General features: G+C 30.5%; 1 protein-coding gene across 1 annotated transcript in view; it reads right to left on the bottom strand.

Moving 5' to 3' along the window:
- The window catches only part of LOC119612658 (rho GTPase-activating protein 6-like), a 70,560-nt gene extending 49,436 nt beyond the window's left edge, over nucleotides 1-21,124 (bottom strand). The window contains exon 1 of the mRNA XM_037968488.1: nucleotides 21,113-21,124. Coding sequence (XP_037824416.1) covers nucleotides 21,113-21,118 — 6 coding nt within the window. The 5' untranslated portion in view covers nucleotides 21,119-21,124. The remainder of the gene's footprint in view (nucleotides 1-21,112) is intronic.
- Between the last annotated feature and the right edge of the window lie 3,096 nt (nucleotides 21,125-24,220).

Genomic DNA, 24,220 nt, shown 5'->3' with positions numbered 1-24,220 from the left:
GTGCCAAGCCACCCATTGAAAGTCCGCCCGTTATGCTCTAAATGTTTACATGAATTTCAAAGTTCTCCATGTAAAATTTCAAGACCCCCCAGATGAAAGTCCGCTTTTTTTCCTCCAAAATGTTCAGATAAATATTTAAGTTCTTCGTGCGAAATTTGAAGAATTTAGTTCCATTAGTTTTCCAGATAAACGAATTTTTGTATTTAATTAATATGGGAGGTGCCATGCCCCCTAATGATAGTCCGTCTACTTTTTGTCCTAAATAATTATATTGACACTAAAGTTGCTCCGACAAAATTTGAGGACTCTAACTGTTATATTATCTGAAATATACGGATTTAATATTTTCTTAATATAGGCGTGGCTCCTTGCCCACTTTGAATTTCAAAATTCAGACATACAGGAATATGCTGTGAAAATTTTAATAAAATCGGTTCAGCCGTTTAGTAGTCTATAACGTTCAAATATACAAAACAAACACACATTCATTTTTATATATATAGATAAGAATATACAATTTTTTGTAATTACTTCACGTGAGAGGCACCAAAATTGGGGACTGTTGTTATATTTTTCTAGATATACAGATTTTAATAATTAGATTTTAGTATTTACTTCATATGGGAGGTGGCACGCCCGCTTTTGCTATTTTTGTCCAAAATATTTGTATTTAAACAAAAGTTACTTGTACAAAATTTGGGGACTCTATACGTGGGACCTCGCTCATTTGAAATTTCAACATAAAAAGTAATTATAACTCCTTCCAGACATACAGGAAGATATTGTGAAAATTTCAAGAAAATCAGTTTAGCCGTTTAGGGCGCTTCAGACGATCACACTTTACGTACGACAAGTCTAATGAAAAAGTAAAATGAAATCCCATCCGTATTACAAAAAAGAGAATAAAAATCGTATGATTTATATTTTTGTGTTTACACGATTGGTATAAAACAATAACAAAGTAAGATGAAACAGCTGTTTCACTTTTTTTGTATGTGTTTACATAAAAATACATCCCTGATCTAATGCGGCTTGCTTGTTTTTTGAATCATTTCAAAAAATGAAGAGAGCCATACGACTGTCAAATTTTCCATCCGTATTCTCTCTCAATGTGCGATGATTTCGTTACATATTCCGTTTAGACGATCCCATCCGTTCTCTTCTACTTAAAATTTTGACAGATCATATTACTTGTGTGCCCGTGTGAAGGGGGCTTTAAACTAATTAAATAAAAAACCCACTTAACGATTTTGAAAATTCTAACTATAATAGTTTTCCAGATTAACAATATGTTACATATGATGCCAAGCAAATTATTGCAAGTTCGCCAATTTCTATCTATCTATGAAAAATTTGTATTTAATTCATATATGTGCTGCCAAGCCCCCCATTGAAAGTCCGCCCGTTATTCTCTAAATGTTCACATGAATGTCAAAGTTCTTCATGTAAAATTTGAAGATTCTAGCTCTAATAGTTTCTCAGATATACGAATTTAATTCATGTGGGGGCTTCAAGCTCCCCGGATGAAAGTCCGCCCTTTTTCCTCCAAAATATTCAGATGAATATTTGAAGAATCTAGTTCTATTAGATTCCCAGTTAAACGAAACTTTGTATTTAATTCATATGGGAGGTACCAAGTACCCCATTGGAAGTCCGCCCGTTATACTCTAAATGTTCGGATGAATGTCAAAGTTCTTCAAGTAAAATTTAAAGATTCTAGCTCTAATAGTTTCTCAGATATACGAATTTTTCTATTTTATTCATATGGGGGCTCCAAGCCCTCCCCAGATGAAAGTCCGCTCTTTCTTCCTTAAAAATGTTCAGATGAATATTAAAGTTCTTCGTGCAAAATTTTAAGAATTTAGTTGTATTAGTTTCCCAGATAAACGAATTTTTGTTTTTAATTAATATGGGAGGTGCCGCTCCCCTCATGGGTAGTCCGCCAATTTATTACCCAAAATGTTTACATGGATGTTAAAGTTCTTTATGCAAAATTTTAAGAATTTAGTTCTATTAGTTTCCCAGATAAACGAATTTTTGTATTTAATTAATATGGGAGGTGCCGCTCCCCTCATGGGTAGTCCGCCAATTTATTACCCAAAATGTTTACATGGATGTTAAAGTTCTTCGTGCTAAATTTTAAGAATTTAGTTCTATTAGTTTCCCAGATAAACGAATTTTTGTATTTAATTTATATGGGAGGTACCACGCCCCCTAATGCTAGTCCGCCTACTTTTTGTCCTAAATGATTATATTGACACTAAAGTGGCTCCGACAAAATTTGAGGACTCTAACTGTTATATTATCTCAAATATGCGGATTTTATATTTTCTTAATGTGGGTGTGGCTCATCGCCCACTTGAAATTTCGAAATATAAAGTAGCCTATTACCTTTTCCAGACATGCAGGAATACGCTGTGAAAATTTCAAGAAAATCGGTTCAGCCGTTTTGTAGTCTATAATGTTCAAACATACAAACATACAAACAAACACACATTCATTTTTATATACATATATAGATGGTCCCATATTTAAAATAACAACAATTAAAACTAACCCTTTAATTTAATTTTAATTTAATTAAAAAATAGTCAAATTTAAGATGAGTTAAAATAAAAAAACTTTTGCAGGGATTACGGAAAAAATAATCTTTCCTTAATATAACAAATTATATTCGTTCAGAGTCATTTTGTTGTTTGAATTTTAAAATAAGAAAATGTTTTTTTAATTTAATTAAAAACAAGTAAGAAATTATAGTCGGGCGTGGCCGACCATATGATACCCTACACCAGTTATGAATATTAAATGTGATTTATTTTTCATAATAAAGCATTTATCTTCAATATTCCCTTGTTCCGATACATTTAAGCAATTTATGGATGAAAAACTAATTTTCTGAAAGAGGCTTTATATGGAGGCTAGGGGCAAATATGGACCAAGCCCGATAAAATTTGTGAACATATTTATATTGACATAATATTTTATTGTGCTGAATTTCATCGCGATATTTGTGTTTATAAGCTAATTTGGGACATTCAAGTAATTTTCTGAAGGGGACTTTGTATGGGAGCTAGGGTCAAATGAGGCCCGATCTTTATGAAATTTGGCAGGGTCATCAAGACTTCTATAAAACTTAGTTGTGCCGTATTTTATCGATATATATGTATATTTAACATAATTATGAGCTCAGAAGCCCTTTTCGGGGGGTTCTGTTCTATGGGGGCTAGGTGAAATAATGGACCGATCTTAACCATTTTCAATAGGCTTCGTCCTTAGGTCAAACAAAACGTGCGTGCCAAATTTCATCCAATTATCTTGAAAATTGCGACCTGTACCTTGCGCACAAGGTTTACATGGACAGCCAGCCAGCCAGCCAGCCAGACGGACGGACGGACGGACGGACATGGCTTAATCGACTCAGAAAACGATTCTAAGCCGATTCGTATACTTTAAGGTGGGTCTAGGACGAATATTTTTGTATGTTACAAACATCAGCACAAATCCAATATACCCTCCCCACTAAAGTGGTGTAGGGTATAAATAGTAAAACAAAAAAACTTTTGCAGAGATTACGGAAAAAATAATGTTTCCTTAATATAACAAATTATATTCTTTCAGAGTCATTTACGTGTATTAATGAATTCCAAAGTTTAAAAGTCCGATTTCACTGCAGTTAGAATTGAGCAGCAATATTTATACCCTACACCACTTTAGTGGGGAGGGTATATTGGATTTGTGCTGATTTTTGTAACATAAAAAATAGACCCACCTAAAAGTATACCAATCGACTTAGAATCGTTTTCTGAGTCGATTAAGCTATGTCCGTCCGTCCGTCTGGATGGCTGGCTGTCCATGTAAACCTTGTGCACGTTTTATTTGAGCCAAGGCCGAAGCCTATTGAAAATGGTTAAAATCGGTCCATTATTTCACCTAGCCTCCATAGAACAGAACCCCCCGAAAAGGGCTTCTGAGTTCATAATTATGTTAAATACAAAGATATATCGATAAAATACGGCACAACAAAGTTTTATACAAGTCTTGATGACCCTGACAAATTTCATAAAGATCGGGCCCCATTTGACCCTAGCTCCCATACAAAGTCCCCTTCAGAAAATTACTTGAATGTCCCAAATTAACTTATATCGCAACACAAATATCGCGATGAAATTCAGCACAATAAAATATTATGTAAATATAAATATATTTACAAAATTTTATCGGGCTTGGTCCATATTTGCCCCTAGCCCCCATATAAAGCCTCTTTCAGAAAATTAGTTTTTCATCCATAAATTGCTTAAATGTATCGGAACAAGGGAATATTGAAGATAAATGCTTTATTATGAAAAATAAATCACATTTCATATTCATAACTGGTGTAGGGTATCATATGGTCGGCCACGCCCGACTATACTTTCTTACTTGTTTTTAATCTAGAAGTATTTTTTTAAAAGGGGTTTTTTTATTTTTCATAAGTTTTAAGAGTTGTACTTCGACGGACCGGTTATTTAACCCTACAGCAATACCTGTCCATTGGCCAAAAATTTGGATTTATTCAAACTTTGAGCGACGAGCGGCACGTGTTAATGTCTATTAATCGAGCTCAAATTTAGGCTATCTCAATATCTGGAAAGGGGAATAATTTTGTGGGGTTAAGACGAACAAGATTCCGACATTTTTTCTCCCCATATAAGATCCGGTCAGTCTAATACTCATTTATTTTTTTTTAATAAAACCATATCCTTTTAGCTCTGATACCGTTACTGCTAAAACAACGCTATTGAAATAATCCAAAGCCAAGTCGTTACCATTTTTATACCCTCCACCAGCATCAGTGGTTTGTCGTTCCGTGAGTAACACCAAGAAATATTCATCTAAAACCCAACAAAATATATATATTCTGGGTCCTTATCAAATTCTGAGTCGATTTAGCTATGTCCGTCTGTCTGTCTGTGTAAAACACGCTCACATTAAACTAAGCAAAGGAAATCAACCAAATTCACCCAAAATATTTATTATTATCCTAAGCAGTTTAGTATTGAAAATCAGCAAAATCGGTTCACATCGTAAAAAGTAATGAGTAAAAATTTCAGACTACCCCGAAAAAAATTAACTTTTTTTTTATTTCGATGAATTTTGTCACACATTATTTTTTTATGCCTATGATCAATTATGTTCAAGATCTTTACAATCGATCGAATATTTCCCATAGCCCCCATACAAAGGTATATATTCCCGGAAATTAGTTTATCGTTAATAACTCCCTCAAATATATCGGTATCAACACAAAATTTTGTACATGCAAATATAATATGAACAGAAATCATACAGTCAACGTAGATCTCAGTCGGTCCACAATTGGTCATAGCTCCCATATAAGGTCCACTTCCGAAAATCACCTAAACGTACATATTTCATTGATGAATATAGGTATTGTGATAAAATTCGAGTTAAATATGTTTTGTGTATATACAAATTAATCTACCAAATTTTTTACGGATCGGTCCATTATTGGTCATAGCTCCCATATAAGGCCCACTTCCGAAAATCATTTAAAAGCTCATATTTCATTGTCAAATAAAGCTGTCTTAAAAAATTCGACACAAATATGTTTAGTCTAAATATGAATCACTCTACGAAAATTTTTCCGGATAGGCCCATCATTGGTCATAGTTCCCATATAAGGCCCACTTCCGAAAATCACTTAAATGCATATATTTCATTGAATAATAAAGCTATCGGGATACAATTCGACACAAGTATGTGTTGTATACATACAAATCATTCTACAAATTTTTTTACGGTTCGGTCCATTATTCGTCATAGCTTCCATAGAAGGCCCACTTCCGAAAATCACTTAAAAACATATATTTCATTGTCAACTAAAGCTATCGTGATAAAATTCGACAAAAATATGTTTTGTGTACATTCAAATCATTCCACAAAATTTTTTACGGATCGGTCCATTATTGGTCATAGCTCCCATATAAAGCCCACTTCCGAAAATCACTTAAAAGCACATTGTCAAATAAAGCTATCTTGATAAAATTCGACACAAATATGTTTTGTCTTTATATGAGTCACTCTACGAATTTTTTTCCGGATAGGCTCATAATTGGTCATAACTCCCATATAAAGTCCACTTCCGAAAATCACTTAAACGCATATATTTCATTAAATTCTAAAAATATAAGGATAAAATTCGACTTGAATATATTTTGTGTGCATATAAATCATTCTACCACTTTTTTCCCGGCTTGGTCCATTATTGGTCATAGCTCCCATATAAGTCCCACTTCCGAAAATCACTTAAACGCACATATTTAATTGTTAAATAAAGTTATCTAGATAAAATTCGGCACAAATATGTTTTATCTTTATATGAATCACTCTTCCAAAACTTTTCGGATTGGTCCATATATGGTAATAGCTGCTATATAAGGTCCACTTCAAAAAAATCACTTAAGCGCACATATTTCATTATCAAATAAAGATATCTTGATAAAATTCGACAAAAATATGTTTTGTGTAATGTCATAGCTCGTATACATATAAAGCACTTCCGAAAATCACCTAAACGCACATATTTCATTAATTAGTAAATCTATTATAGTAAAATTCGAATTGAATTATTTTTGGCATATAAATCATTATACGAAATTTTTTCCTTATCAGTCGATAATTGGTCACAATTCCCATATATGGAACATTTCCGAAAATTACTCAAATGCACATTGACAATCAAAGTTATCGGGATAAAATTCGACATAAATGTGTATTTTGTATATGTAAATCATTCTACGGAATTAATATACATTTTTTACTTATTAAAATTAGTTTGACATACAGTGGTGGCCATGAGGTTAGCACATTTGATATCTGTTAAATATAAAATCAAATATTTCCTATAGTTCTTAACTTTTTTAACAAATTCTTTTTTATGCGTAACACATGTCCTTCGAGGATCACGACACATTACATTTTGTTCCACTACTTTGTTGCAGATAGATTTCTTTCTTTCCAAAGTACATCTACCCCAAAAAAAATCTGGACATAAGTTTAGCACAAAATAAAAAAAATCACCAAGAATTTTGCCAATTTATGGGCTGAAATTTCTAGAGGGTTCTGGTGAAGATTATGTCCAGGAGGAGGAATGATATTATCAAAATCTGCAACTATTCCACAAAATATAAAATCTTAAGTGCAATAAGATAAATATAACCGGTTGTTTTGTTTTATTTTTAATTTTTTAATGATTTTTTAATTTTGTGCTAAACTTATGTCCAGATTTTTTTGGGGGTAGATGTACTTTGGAAAGAAAAAAATCTACATGCAACAAAGTAGTGGAACAAAATGTAATGTGTCGTGATCCTCGAAGGACATGTGTTACGCATAAAAAAGAATTTGTTAAAAAAGTTAAGAACTATAGGAAATATTTGATTTTATATTTAACAGATACCAAATGTGCTAACCTCATGGCCACCACTGTATGCATTAATGTTAGTACCCACAATACGGAAACAAAAATGTTGCCAAGTTATCTGAAAATTAGATATTTAAATGAGTTTTAATAAAAAGTAGCTTGCTGGTGGAGGGTATTTAAGATTCGGCAAAGCCGAATATAGCACTCTAACTTGTTTAAATTATTGTTTTCCAGTGTTAACCCACCATTATCTTTATAATAGGTTTTCAAACACCAAATTGAGACAAAATGCCGTTGCCGACTTGTTCTGAAAAAAATGTTGGGGTGCTAAAAGTTATATAAATGACACTTTCTTGAATTTAATCGTGGACAATCTCTCTTCTCTCTCTGTGTATAAAATTCTGACACAACATAAACGGTTGAAGCTTAAGAGCTGAAATTTTAACAGGAGATTGGACTTTTTGGTACTTTTTTCAAATTCGGCCCGTTTTGGTACTGCTATTCACCCCATCTCTGTTTAAAAGCAGTCAAAATACAAACATGTGTTAGATTCCTTAACTTCCCTGCAAAAATTATTGGAGTACATGATCCGTTTAGTAATCCTATGTAATGCAGGCATGGATCATGTTTCCTATGTATTGACTTTACATATGAAAATAAGCATGGAGTTTGTGAGAATCTATAAAAGATGAATTTTTGGTACTTTTTCGTTCTTCAAAAGGTACTTTCTGGTTTTTGTATAATATTACATCTTGAAGCATGAAATTGTGTATATAGAGCACTGGATAAATGAGGACCTTTAAAAGGTACATTTTGGAATTTTACTTTCTTTAAAAAGCGCTATGAATTTTTTACAATATTGAACCTGGAAACATAAAATTAAGAACCTATAAAAGCGGACCTTTTGGTATTTTCTCGTTCTTAAAATTTTATGACAGGGCACACCGAATATAAGGCTAGAGTTATTATACAACAAGTATAGTATTAACAAGTAAGAGTGCTATATTCGGCTATGCCGAATCTTAAATACCCTCCACCAGCAAGCTACTTTTTATTAAAACCCTAATTTTTAGATAACTTGGCAACATTTTTGTTTCCGTATTGAGAGTACTAACATTTATGCATATGTCGAACTAATTTTTATAAGTCTAGAAAAATTTATATTAATAGATTAGTACCCCGTTTCTGTAACTTTTAGTGAGAAGTTCTCACATCGAGAAGTGTGAAACAAAAAATTCCATTATTTCTCGATTTGTGAGTAAAAAGTGTTTCTGTAACTTAAAGTGAGAAGAGGCTACACTAATTACGTTTTTATTGGAAATTTCCAATAAAACAGCTGTCAAAAACATACAAATTAAAAGAAGAAAACAAAAATTGCCGAACAAATTTATAAACGAAGAATAAATAGACAAAAAATATAGAAATTAAATGAAAATTGTTCGAAAAATTATCCCACTAAATTCGCCCTTGGCAAATTCTAAGTTTACGCCCACTTACTTTTTTAGCATTTGCTTCTGTATATCCGAAATTCCTCCTATTTTCTAAAAATTAGTGAACAATATTTATTTTAATCTTAATTAATTATAAACATAACATTACTTTTTCATTATTTCATAGAGTTCATGTTTAAAAAAAATTTTTTACTTAAAATTTTCCTTTCCGCACCGTTTTAAAATGTGAGTTTTTTTGACAGTTCATGTGAGAAACTTCTCACAAAATTTTCATACAGAAACACTTTTACTCACAAATTTCCAATAACTTACGTCAAAAAACATAAATGAGAGATAGTTCTCACAAAATTTTCTTACAGAAACGATTGCATGTGAGAAATGATATTTTGTTTCAATTCACATTGTTTTTTCTTCAATTTCACTGTTTCATGCGAGAAACTTCTCGATGTGAGAGTTACAGAAACGAGGCACAGTTCGAAAACATGTTAATAGAATGATTTATATATACACAGAACATACTCATGTCGATTTTTTTCCATATAAAATCATTTAACAACGAATAGGGTGGTATTAAGTGCTTTACTGGGAGCCAATACAACTTATGGGCCGATCCGAAAAAAAAATACACATTTATGTCGAATTTTATCCCTACAACTTTGATTGTCAATGTGCATTTTAGTAATTTATAATGATTTATATGCAAAAAAATCAAGTTTAATTTTACTCCAATATATTTATCAATTAATGAAATATGTGCGTTTAAGTGATTTTCGGAAGTGGGCCTATCCGGAAAAAATTTCGCAGAGTGATTTATATTTAGGCAAAACATATTTGTGACCAATTTTATTAAGATAGCTTAATTTGACAATGAAATATGTGCCTTTAAGTGATTTTTGAAAGTGGGCCTTATATGGGAGCTATGACCAATAATGGACCGATCCGTAAAAAAATTGTTAGAATGATTTGTATGTACACAAAACATATTCAACTCGAATTTTATCTCAATAGCTTTATTTATCAATAAAATATGTGCGGTTAGGTAATTTTCGAAAGTGAACCTTAAATGGGAGCTATGATTATATTTGCATGTACAAAATGTTGTGTTGATATCAATATATTTGAGGGAGTTATTAATGATAAACCAATTTTCGGGAATATGGGATATTTTGAATCGATTATTTGGTTTTTCAACATAATTTATTCCTGGATAAAAAAAAATAATGTGTGACAAAATTCATAGAATTATCTTTTGTAGTTTCTGAGAAAACGACTTAAGAATTACGAAAAATCCTGTAATTTTTTCGAGGTAGTCTGAAATTTTCACTCATAACTTTTAACGTTGTGAATCGATTTTGCTGATTTTCTTTTGCTTAGCTTCATATATGTTGGGTCTCAGATGAATATTTCTTGGTGTTACACACGGAATGACAAACTTATATATACCCTCTATCACCACTGATGGTGGTGGAGGGTATAAAAAATTCATCTGGACTATAAATTCATCTGGACGCAGACAGTACATCCTAGTGTGACCTAAGTTTCTATGCTTTATGAGCATCAACACGGACCCATAATAGGTTAAATACATATAATAAATTTTTAAATCAAAATAAGGTAATTTGTTACCCAAATTTACTATTGGAGAGTGTTATATTCTATATTTTTTCAGAACTTGGACTATGAGGGGGCAAAAAGAAGGTAAAATGGGTGAAAAATGGGCAAAATTATTACTTTTGTAGTAAATACTGATTTTGTCTATCCTTAAGCAAAAGCATTTTCGATTAAACTACTTAATTTGTTAGAAATATATTTTATTTCGTTGTGAAAATTGGACCGAAAGGGGACACAATGGCGATAATCTGACAAAATTAGAACTTTTGTACTTTAAGAACGATTTTTATCCATTCTATGATTTTGATAGTCTCAGACAAATGTACATATATTTAGAAATCCCAGCCTTAGGGAAAAAACGGGTAAAAAAGGGAAATCTGTATATGCTGCGTAAAGGGACTCAATAAATGCATATTTTCAGACAATTCAAACTACTTCAATGAATAAATAAAATAAATAAATAACAAGTTAGAGTGCTATATTCGGCTCTGCCGAATCTTAAATACCCTCCACCTTAAAGTGGTTTCATAAATTATCAAATTTTATGGATTGAGTCAAATTTACCTTAATATTTTACACTTACTTTCATTACGCCTTACAATATGCAATTAAAAACAAAACTACAACTTAACAGACTGTTACGGAGCGTAGTAAGTTTAACCTATGTTCTGTATTTAAAATAATTTCTATGTGTGAGAAAAATGTATGGTAATAGTTATACTTATAAAATTAATATACTTTTGTACGGGAAGTACAATAGATTTTCAACGTTGTTGATCCTATGAAAAAAATTAAAAAATGTTTATTGTTGACCCGAATTTCGACACTTAATTTGTTTAAAAAAAAAAAATAATTATTTATGACAAAAAAAGATAAATCGACCAGGAATCGAACCTGCAACGCTCAGTTCGTTAATTCTCCCTTCCATCCAATACACCATTTCATTATTTTGTCTTTCGTTAACTAATTTTTGTCATACATATTTTTTTTCTGCTTGCACAAAACATTGCATCTGAATAACTTTTATCAACACTGATGTTGCTGAATAGCATAAGAAATTAACAGTTACACTTTCTCAATGTGCACATTTTATTTGATCTAGGGTTAACAACAATGTTTTACACAAACAGGAAAGAATTTCTATGTGAACATTAGTTGCAAACAATTACGAAGCTAGTTAATAGTGTAGTGGGAAATGGCGTAAAACTAGCAACTGTGGGATTTTAAGTTCGAATCCTGTTCGTTTTGGACAGTTTTTATTTAATTGTTTGCGAAAAATAATCAATTTTTTAATCCCTATGGGTGGTACAAGAAATTGTGGACTGATTTCGATTTTCAACTCAGTGGATTCCCAAACTATATGTATGACAAAATTCAAAAATAAATATTTGTGCCATATGTGTGCGTTTATGTAATTCTCGAAAGGGGACCTTAAATGGGAGCTATGACCATTTATGGATCGATCGTAAAAAAAAATTTAATAAGATTTCTGTAGATAAAATCAATATTTGTGCCAAATTTTGTATGGATATCTTTATTTCGTAATGAGTTTTATGCGTTTAAGTGATTCTCGAAAGTAAACCTTGTATGGGAGCTACGACCAATTACGGACCGATCGTAAACAAATTTTACAGTATCATTTATGTATATAAAGGCAATGTTTGTGCTACATTTTGTGTGGATATGGTTATTTGGTAATGAGAAATATGCGTTTAAGTGATTTTGAGAAGGAGACCTTGTATGGGAGCTATGACCAATTGTGAACCGATCGTGAAAAAAGTTTGTATGAATATCGTTATTTGGTAATGAGTTATGTGCGTTTAAGAGTTTATCGGAAGGTAACCTTATATGGGAGCTATGACTAATTATGGACCGATTTAGAAAATTGTTTCTTTATATGAATTCTATTGGCAATGTTGGGTCTCAAATGAATATTTCTCGGTGTTAAAAACGGAATGACAAACTTATATACCCTCTATCACCACTGATGGGTATAACAAGAAAAAATTTATAGTTGGGCATGGCCGACCATATGATGCCCTACACCAGTGATTATGTTACAAATGTTGATTATTTTTTAATAATAAAGCATTTCAATTAATGTTACCTTAATTCAGAAATATTTAAACAATTTGTTTACAAAAAACGGATTTTCTAAAAGGTTATATGGGGACAGGTGGTAGATATTGGCCTATCCTTATAAATTTTGGTAAAGAGATTTACGTCTACATTAAAGTTATTTATGTAGAATATCGCCGTAATATTAGTGTTTATAAGTGAATTTGAACCATCAAGTCTTTTTATGAAGGGGACTGTATATGGGAGATGTGATCAAATGAGGGCCGATCATTACGAAAATCAGCAGTATCATTAAAACTTATATAAAACTAAGTTTTGCCGATTTTTGGTGTGATACAAGAACATTTAACATATTTATGACCCACATATTCAGGGGTGCGATTGTATGGTGGCTATGCGTAATAATGGTCCCATTTTACCATTTTCAATAGGATTCGTCCTTGCAAGAGTATGTGCCAAATTTCATCAATTTTCAACGTTTTTAATTTGTTTTAAATTTTGATACTTTTTTTTTAATGGAAAGAAATTAATTTTATGTTTACTTTTCTTTATTTTACTTTCTTGAAAGTATATTGCATTTTTTCTTATGTTAATTTTAAGTCTGATCGGTCAAGAAATGTGTTTTTCAAAAATGTTTTTGCAAAACATCATTAAAGAGGAAAAGGTTCCTCTCTGACGTGATTTTCTTAATAAATGTTCTACAACATCGATTTCTGAAATACAAAATATATTAAACAAAATACATACATTTGAATAATTCAATGGAGAAAGAGGGTATGGGTAGTATTTATACCCTACACCACTATAGTGGGGAGGGTATTATGCGTTTGTGCTGATGTTTGTAACACCCAAAAATATTGGTCATAAACCAACCTTAAAGTGTACCAATCGGCTCAGAATCACTTCTTGAGTTGATTAAGCTATGTCCGTCCGACTGTCCGTCTGTGTGTCCATGTAAACCTTGTGCGCACTCTACAGGTCGCAATTTTTGAGATAATTTGATGAAATTTGGAACGTGAGCTTCTTTCGTAAAGATCGGACATTATTAGCCCCCATACAATATCCGTTTCAGAAAATGACTTGAATGTCCACAATGCACTTATATACACTAGTATCACGATGAAATTTAGCACAAATAAGTTTTATATAAACATAAATCCGCACATTAAATTTTATAAGGGTCGGTCCATTTTTTGCCCTAGCCCCCATATAACCGAACCTACCGATTTGGCCTTTTAGCTCATAACTACGTCAAATATACTACTATCTTTCTAAAAATTTACACAACTAAGTTTGATAAAATCCTAAATAACACAGTCGATTTTAGTAATGTCAGGCTTTATTTTACCCTAGCCCCCATACAAAGTCCCCTTCAGAAAATGACTTGAATGTCCACAATTCACTTATACTAGTGTATCACAATGAAATTTGGCACAAATAAGTTTTATGTAAACATAAATCTCCACATTAAATTTTATAAGGATCGAACCAATTTTTAAATATTTTAAAATTTGTCACATACTTTTTTCTGGATCCACTGACGAAGGCTGTTGAAAATAATTGAAATCTTTTATTTCTTCTAGTCAACCGTACATGAACAGGCTTTATTTGGAACCTATGTAAGATTCAACATAAATGCTTTATTATTGAATGTTAATCACATTTAATATTCACAATTGATGTAGGGTATCATATGGTCGGCAACGCCCGACTATAGTTTCTTACTTGTTTTGGTACAGTGTTGGAACCTTTTATAAATATTGTTAATTCAATGAAATTTCTTTTATAGCTTTATAAGATCGCACAGAAATTGTAAGGAGCTTTTTCATAAGGAGACTTTCAGCCATATAATAGCAAATAGGCGAAAGAGATTGTCAAAGACCTAAGTCCCCTGTCAAAGACCTAACTGGTGAGAATATATTAGTAGAAGCACAAAAGTAAACACAGTTGTTCAAAAAGTACTAAATAAAGAACGTATTTTTGGTACGTTATTTTTGATGTGTTATTAATGGGATTTCATATACTAGTGAATGAAAATATTAGTAATTAATTTTTTTACGAAAGATATTTTATCATAAAACATATTATAAACACGTATTTTTGTTATTTTTTTCTGCTTTAATGGAAAAAGAAGAAAGTATGGGAAATACTTTTTTCCTTTTCAATACGAATATTTACAACTTTTCTTTTTTCAGTTTTAATTAAAATGAAATGTCAAAAAATAATAAATATTTTTTTAAATTAAAAGTGTTGCATAAAATAATACATATTAAGTTTAATTGATAAGAAAAACTATTAAGTGATAATATCCTCGCAATTTCGCGAAGAAACTTGAAGTTTTGTGAGTGCGTTTAGTTCTCCGAAGGAGGAGGACTAGGAGGGGGCAAAAAGTGGGTAAAATGGGTGAAAAACGGGCAAAATTAATACTTTTGCAGCAAATATTGATTTTGTCTATCCTTCAGCAAAAGCATTTTCGATTAAACTACTTAAATCTGACAAAATTAGAACTTTTGTGCTTTAAGAACGATTTTTTTCTATTCTATGATTTCGATAGTCTCAGAAATATGTACACATATTTAGAAATCCCAGCCTTAGGGTAAAGGGACTCAATAAATGCATATTTTCATACAATTCAAACTACTTCAATGAATAAATAAACAAGAAAAAAATTTTAGTTGGGCATGTCCGACCAGTGTTGAAATGTTGATTATTTTTTAATAATAAAGCATTTAAATTAATTTTACCTTAACTCAGAAATATTTTAACAATTTATTGACAAAAACAAGTTAGAGTGCTATATTCGGCTCTGCCGAATCTTAAATACCCTCCACCATAAACTGGTTTCATAAATTATCAAATTTATGGATTGATTCAAATTTACCTTCATATTTTAGACTTACTTTCATTACGCCTTACAATATGCAATTAAAAACAAAACTACCACTTAACAGACTGTTACAGAGCATACTAAATTTAACCTATGTTCTGTATTTAAAATAATTTCCATGTGTGAAAGAAATGTATGGTTATAGTTATAAAACTTATATAATGTTGTACAGGAGGTACAATAGATTTTCAACGTTGTTGATCCTATGAAAAAAAAAATTGCTTTTAAATTTTTATTGTTGAAAAAAAAAATAATTATTTATGACAAAAAAAGATAAATCGATCAGGAATCGAACTTGCAATGCTCAGTTTGTTAATTCTCCCTTCCATCCACTGCACCACTTCACAAATATTTTTAATATAAAAATGCCATGTTATTTTCTGTTTGTACAAAACGTTGCTGCTGAATAACTTTTATCAACACTGATGTTGCTGAATAGCATAAGAAATTATCAGTTACACTTTCTCAATGTGCACATTTTATTTGATTTTGGGTTAACAAAAATTTTTTACACAAACAGGAAAGAGAATTTCTACGTTGCAAACAATTACGAAGCTAGTTAATAGTGTAGTTTGAATGGCGTAAAACTAGCAACTGTGAGATTTTAAGTTCGAATCCTGTTCGTTTTGGACAGTTTTTATTTATTTTTTTGTGAAAAATAATCAATTCTTTAATCCCTATGGGTGATACAAGAAATTGTGGACTGATTTCGATTTTCAACTCAGTGGATTCCCAAACTATATGTATGACAAAATTCAAAACTAAATATTTGTGCCAAATTTTTTATGGATATCATTATTTGGTAATTAGTAATATGCGTTTAAGTTATTCTCGAAAGGGGACCTTAAATGGGAGCATCGACCCAAAAAAAAAATTATAATAAGATTTCTGTAGATAAAAGCAATATGTGTGCCAATTTTCTATGGATATCTTTATTTCGTAAAGAGTTTTATACGTTTAAGTGATTATCGAAAGGACCCCTTGTATGGGAGCTACATTTTGTATGGATACCTTTATTTAGTAATGAGAAATATGTGTTTAAGTGATTTTGGGAAGGAGACCTTGTATGGGAGCTATGACCAATTGTGGACCGATCGTGAAAAAATGTACAGTAGGATTTCTGTAGATAAAAGCAATATTTGTGCCAAAATTTGTATGAATATCGTTATTTGATAACGAGTTATTTGCGTTTAAAAGTTTTTCTGAAGGTAACCTTATATGGGAGCTATGACCAATTATGGACCGATTCAGAAAATTTTTTCTTTATATGAATTCCATTGGCATAAAATTTAAATTTGTAAAATTTCGTAAATATATCGGCATAATTTCGGAAGTTATTAACAACAAATTAATTTCGGGGAATATTTAAATTTGTATGGGAGGTATATGTAATTGTGAACCGATTTTTCCGATTTTTAACAATGTTGATCCTTGCACCAAGAGTTATATCTCTGACAAAATTCATCAATTTATCTGCAGTAGTTTTTGTAAAAAATACAAATAAATATGTGAAAAAGCACAATTTTTTTGAGGTTGTCTCAAATTTTTACTCATAACTCTGAACCTATTTCACCGATCTTGCTGATTTTCATTACCAAACTGCTTAGGATATCAATGAATATATTGGTGAATTTCATAAAGTTCCGTTGCTTCGTTTTAAAGTGAGCGTGTTTTATACAGACAGACAGACAGACGGACATATCTAAATCGACTCAGAATTTCATAAGGACCAAGAATATTATAATTTTCTCCTTCCTCTATAGCTACACTGAACACTCCCAGCAAAAATTTTCATTACCTAGTAATCTAGAAAGTAATATTGGAATCACGTGGAAACTAATTACTTTTGGGGTGAATAACTAATTATTTTTGTTCGACGAGGTTCAAATAATATGTACCTACCTTAAACAAATTAATAAATGGTTACTAATTTGATTACAAAAACTTTGCGAAATAACTAGTTACAAATAAACCTACAAATATGTTATGTTATAGCTAGTTATTTTGGGCCGACTTTGTATGTAGAAAACAAAAAATAAAAAAATTCCTCTGCCGGGATTTGAACCCAGGCATTCAGTTATTTTCTATGTTTCTCACTCCAGCCGCTTACTCGATGCTCCATTAACATGTTGCTTTTTGTAATTTTGAGAACGGCTTTTTACAAAAATATATAAATGAATGTCATTTTAAAAAAAAATAAACTGTATCCAGCAGGGATCGAACCACTAACCCCCTGTTTGTTAAATGAACGACCTAGACAATTAAGCCATAACAAATCCAAATTGTTTTGTTCTTTACCAGTAATAACCTATTCAGCTAAATGAAATAATGTGGATGATAATGAACACTCATTACCAAGTAATATATGAAATAACTACTGGCTATTACCAAAAATTTCAGATTTTTTGCTGGGCTGTTTCATTATTTTTACACTTCCATTTTTATACCTATAAAAAATTTGTTTTTTATATTTATAAACAAAATAATATCACATTTTTAATGCTTTCACAAAAATTTTCCAAATGTTATTAAAAGCACGCGCGCGCTGTTTTCTATCAACCGGCTTTATAATACTGAAAATATAGAGGAGAGTTATTGCGCAGTAGAATAAAGAAACATAAATGTCAACAGCAGGGACATTGTATTGTGTACAATTAGTCGGCAATACTGTTGACCAAGTCAAGCGCGAGTCAATAAAGTTTTACTATAGACATTTTCTTAAGGAATATTGACACGTTTGTTGACAATGTCACTACCCAGCAAAAAATCTGAAATTTTTGGTAATAGCCAGTAGTTATTTCATACATTACTTGGTAATGAGTGTTCATTATCATCCACATTATTTTATTTAGCTGAATAGGTTATTACTGGTAAAGAACAAAACAATTTGGATTTGTTATGGCTCAATTGTCTAGGTCGTTTATTTAACAAACAGGGGGTTCGTGGTTCGAGCCCTGCTGGATACTGTTTATTTTTTTTTCAAAATGACATTCATTTATATATTTTTGTAAAATGCCGTTCTCAAAATTACAAAAAGCAACATGTTAATGGAGCATCGAGTAAGCGGCTGGAGTGAGAAACACAGAAAACAACTGAATGCCTGGGTTCAAATCCCGGCCGAGAATTTTATATTTTTATTTTTTGTTTTCTACATACAAAGTCGGCCCAAAATAACTAGCTATCACATAACATATTTGTAGGTTTATTTGTAACTAGTTATTTCGCAAAGTTTTTGTAATCAAATTAGTAACCATTTATTAATTTGTTTAAGGTAGGTACATATTATTTGAACCTCGTCGAACAAAAATAATTAGTTATTCACCCCAAAAGTAATTAGTTTCCACGAGATTCCAATATTACTTTCTAGATTACTAGGTAATGAAAATTTTTGCTGGGTAGGTATACACCATATCTTTTGTCTCTATATTTTTTATATTGACACAGAAATGAAAGATTGGAGACATTTGAACTAGTACTGTTGACAAAAAGACATATGGACCCAGTCTGACTGCAGGGGGGTTACATTTTGTTCTCTGCTGCTTTACCAATATAAATTAATGTGTAACAGTATGTGTATGGGCAGCACTGATGTAAAGGCCCTGCAGCAACTCAACTAACTTTAAATGCATTAAAAGCCGACTTTTTCATCAACTAGTTATGGTTGATTCTTGGATTATTTTTAATGGAGCCAACTGACTATTTTAACATGGCGATGTCCTACGCAGTAGTCAATTGTCCGACACTGCATGACTTTTCAACTAGCTTAAAGTTAGTTACTAAAAAATTAGCTTAAAGATAACTCTTTATTAACTAACTTAAAGTTAGTTGCAGAAAAGTCAAGTAATAGTTTTCTTTTCCTACTGTATTAATATATTTAAAATTTAACTACTAGTTATCTAAATTACATTTCGCTTTAATACAAGTTATGATATTAGTTCGTTAAAATTAATAGACATCAGTTTTCTGCGGGGGAACTAATAATAACACCGGTATCCATAAAATTATGAATGATTTGTTTATTATTCTATGATTCCCATTGATCCAAATCTAAAATAAATTTTAAAATGTTATGTGTAATGTTAACTCTTAATGTATTATATTTACAGTATTAATCAGCAGAATTTAGAATTTAGGGGCCGAGTTTTGAAATATTTAGCCTTTTATAATTAATTTTTCCAATTTTCTGACTCTAATTTCACAACGTATAAAAATGTAAAACAAAATTCCAAATAATAAAGAAACATGAGAAAACATGTCGAAACAAAATGCTCTCCAGATAATTAATAATAATTATGATAATAAATACCAAATTTTGGAACATTTCTGCATTACATTGTTGTTCGTTTATAGCCAGTCTACTAAAGTTAGCAAATAAAATCATAATAATAGAGAAACAAGAGAAAACATGTTGAAATACAATTAATTCTCTCCAGATAATTTTGAGGCACTTCTGCATTACATTATAGTTAGCTTGTAGTTAGTATTTAAAAGTCGGTTCTTTACGTTGCCAAATACAAAATTTCGGGACAGCTCTGGCATTACATTGTAGTTAGCTTATAGTCAGTCTGTAAAAGTAAACTAGAAGTGAATTTTTTGTCGTAGTTGACTACAAAATTGCTGGCAGGGGGCAAACAAAAGCAGGTAGATGAGCGAAAAGACAATTGTTTTGTTTTCGCTCTTTCTCACTTAAAAAGCATTTGTTTTAGTTTTGCTCATGTACAAAACCATTTAAAAATTTTGAAAAGTTTTGTACATTATGGAAACGTTTGCGAAATGTTTCGTTTGTTTTCATACTCTGGTGTGGATTTCATTTAATTTTACAAATGAATGTAGAATGCCATATTTTGCACGTTTTTACACCCTGAAAGGTTGGCAGTCGCAAAAGTTCTTTACTAATACATATATTTAAAAGTTTTGAGAGATAAAACAAAAATATTTCCAAGTTAGAATAAAACAAGTAAGGGTGTTATATTCGGCTATGACGAATCTTATATACCCACCATCAAACCTCGTTTGACTCGAATGAAACTTACTTATGTCAAATTTCATATATATACTCGTATTTTTAGGCCAGTTATAAGCGTTAAAGTAATTTTCTGAAGGGAAAATGGTTGATATTAACTTTAATTGTGTCGAATTGTGTGAAATTTCAACCCTCTAGCTCTTTCCATTCGGACTCTATCGTGCTTTCAACAGACAGACGGACGGACGGACTGACGGACTGACATGGCTAGATCGTCTTTGAATGTAATGAGAATCAACATACCCCCCTTTTTTAATTAACGTTCTATGATGTTCCGTTGGCTGTTTATGTGTAGTTAGTTTCTACGTAAGAACGTAGCAGCGTATATATATATATATATATACATATATATATATATATTTACCTATATATACATATATATATATATATATATATTTTGTTAATGTATACGGCTTTAATGCCTTAATTTTTGATTTTAAAAATTTATTTTGATTTTGGGGTTACCACACTTTTATGGCAAATTAGGAATTTTCCGCCGTTGATATATTACCACCTTGTCGCCCTGGACTTTCATATATTTTTTGGCGCCATTTAGTTTTCGGCCCACGCCGTTTTCAAAAATTTCATAGTGGTGACTTTGGAGTTTGTATTATTTCGCGCCAATACAAAATGACACTTACCGACATTGTTGACACTTGATAGATTTTTTAATGCTATCAACAAGAGAGTAATGAAATGGGAAAAAGAAAATTCTTTTAGATATGTAGTAGATCGATTGCCATAAATATACATTATTATTGACACATAGGAAAATGTTTCAATTTGCGCATAGGGGGATTTTCATAGAAAAAAGCCTAATTTAAAGGGCTAAAAAATTAAATTAAAAAAAAATTTAAAAAAGCAATAAATTTTGCTCGCCATTCTACATTCTTAGCTTTTTCTGCAAAAGTCGACTTAAAACAACCTTTCGAATGTTACTAACAAAGCTTAAGTGATATTTTATGAATTTTTATCAAATTTGATTAATAGAAGTATGTCCTCAAACTATAACTAAATCGAAAGTCCTCAAACAATGCAGTACATAGAAAAAATGCACCCAAACTATGCGTAATGTAAATAATTATATACTTTCAAATATATATATAAATAAGAAAATCCTTTAACTATCACTTGTTTAGCCCAAAACGTGTTAATGAAAATAATATAATATTATATATAATTTGAGCACTGTAGTTTCCGAAAATTTCACACATTGTTAATCCTATATACATTTGATAAAAAAAGTGTTAAGCCAAATTTTTTTTTTTAACGATTGTCTGAGTAGTTTTTTATAAGAATCTCTGAAATATCAAATGGACGATATATCGGTCCATGAATTCACATATCATTTGAAAAAGTAAACTTTTAACGACTATTGTCGATATCTTTCGAAATTTTTTAATTCTTTTGTAAAATTTTAAAATTTTTCGGATAGCCAATTTTATGTTCTTTTACGATTTTTTAGAAAAACTTTCGATTTTTCCGACTTTCTAAATTTGTCCAAAAATCTTGATTTTATATGTTTTTTTAGGAAAAAGTCGACTTTATGCGATTAAAAAATTTGACATTAAACCAATTTTTAACAATTGTTTTACCTCATGTCTATATTAGACAAATATTTATCACGGCACTTGACAAAACGTCGGCAGAAAAATTGTCAGTTTTTTGTTTATGTTAATACATAGGGGTAACAAAATGCTAATTTTATCACGACAACTCACAGATAATTTTATTGAAATAATGCTATATTTTATAAAAACAATTTAAATGAAATGCAAATTTTGTAAATAATCACTAATTTCATATAAACTTATATTAAAAATCAATTTTAATTGCTCAAAATTCTAAACATATTTTACAATAAAATGATGTTTGTTATCAAGACAACATTGTCTAAACAATTGTTTAGACAACATGTCATAACGATGCTATAACGCTAATAAATGCTGTCTGTACGTGCTAATTTTGTATCATGATAACAATTTGACGTTTAGCGTAATAAATATTTGTCCAATATAGACACGGGGTTATTCTTTATTCATCATTCTTGACTAGATCGAGTTGTTTTAATATAAAATATAAATACTAATTTTTCTGATTAGTTTTAAAAAAAGTTGACTTAAACAACTTTTACGATGCAAAAGTTATATTATTTCCATAAATCGTCTATTTTGTAATATAGAAATGTCAATGTAAGTCGAAAAATCTTTAAAAACATAGGACAAACATAAAAATAGGCGATATAGGTCCACAACACCTTAAGTGAAAAATTATATCTAAAAAGTTGTACAGTTTATATCATATATTGTATGGACTTCGAGTATTTAACTAAAAATGTATACTTTTTAATACTAATCTCAAATTTTTCGATTTTTTATTTATTTTTAAATTTTGACTTTTACGATAATTTGACTTTAATAAGCAATATTTTTCAATTTTATTTACCGAAAAAGTCGACTGTAAAGTACATTTGATTAAAATAAATATACTATTTATCGTAATAATTTAACTTTTTCTTAGTTTAAAATATAATTTTTTGCAAGAAACAGAAAAATTCCAATTTTGTCGAAATGACGTTTAAAAAATAATAAAAAATGTTTAAAATTATTTTAAAGTCAACTTTTTTGTAGTTTAAAGTCGACTTACCATAAAATCCATATAAACTCAAGAAAGTAGGACAAATTTAAAAAGTCGTAGAAATTAGTTTAAGTTCGAGTAAAATTTTAAAAATTTTCAAAAGTCTTCAAAGATCAACTTTTTAAGAAAAAAAAAATTAAGAAACCCGAACATTTTACAAAAGAATCGTAAAAGAACATAAAATTGGCCCTCCGCCTCGAGAAAATCGGACAAATTCGGTTTTTTATAATTATATAACTTATTTAAAATGTTCGAAATTCCAAATTTTCGAAAGATTTTGAAAATAGTCGTTAAAATTCGACTTTATCAAATTATATGTGAATTCATATACCGATGACTGTTTAAATTCATCATTTAATTAAAATAACTCGAACTAGTCAAAAATTATGAAAAAGAATAAAAAACTGTTAAAATTTTGTTTAAAGACAACTTTTAGAGATGTTTAAAGTCCACTTTCTCGAAAAAAAATTCAGAGATTCTTTAAAGAATCTTCTTCCAACAATTATTTAGAAAATCAGATAAAAATTGCAAAAAGTCGACTTCTTAAGGTAGAAGTACACAACTCGCGTTGTACGCGGCAACGCGTTATAGGCTTCTGTCAAAAAAAGTTGAAATAGTGTGTTTTCATTTAACAAGTTACACACTGTAATTTGTAACGCGTCTGCCGCGAAAAGTACAGCAACTTTCAACGCATCGGCAGCTGATCAGGGTTGTATTTTGTTTTGTGTAAAATAAGAATAAACTAAAATGAAATAAATTTCATCAGCAATGAAAGAAAAAATTTAAAAAATAAACAAAAACTTAAAATTTTGATTTTTAAAACAGTAATAGTTTTAAAAAAAACATTAAAAGAAAGATCAAAAAGGACGCGTGGTGTGTAACTTGCAGCTTGTAAATTGTGAAAAGTTTGAAAAGCGTAAAACGCGTTGCCGCCTCAACGCGTGTTGTGCACTTCCACCTTTATTAAGATATGTAATTGCAAAATTTGGCTTAACACTTTTTAAACAAATGTAGAATAATATACATGGTAAAAGTTATTTAAAGTCGACTTTTTTTGCAAAACACAAGGAATCCAAAAAAATTGAATTTACTCGATATGACGTCTGAATTCA

This window comes from Lucilia sericata, unplaced genomic scaffold (genome assembly GCF_015586225.1).
Source record: "Lucilia sericata isolate MDLA Ls3-8-SP2 unplaced genomic scaffold, ASM1558622v1 Contig001787F_arrow, whole genome shotgun sequence".
Lineage (NCBI taxonomy): Eukaryota > Metazoa > Arthropoda > Insecta > Diptera > Calliphoridae > Lucilia > Lucilia sericata.
Note: the sequence above shows the minus strand (reverse complement) of the source record. Positions and strands in the feature narration are given on the sequence as shown.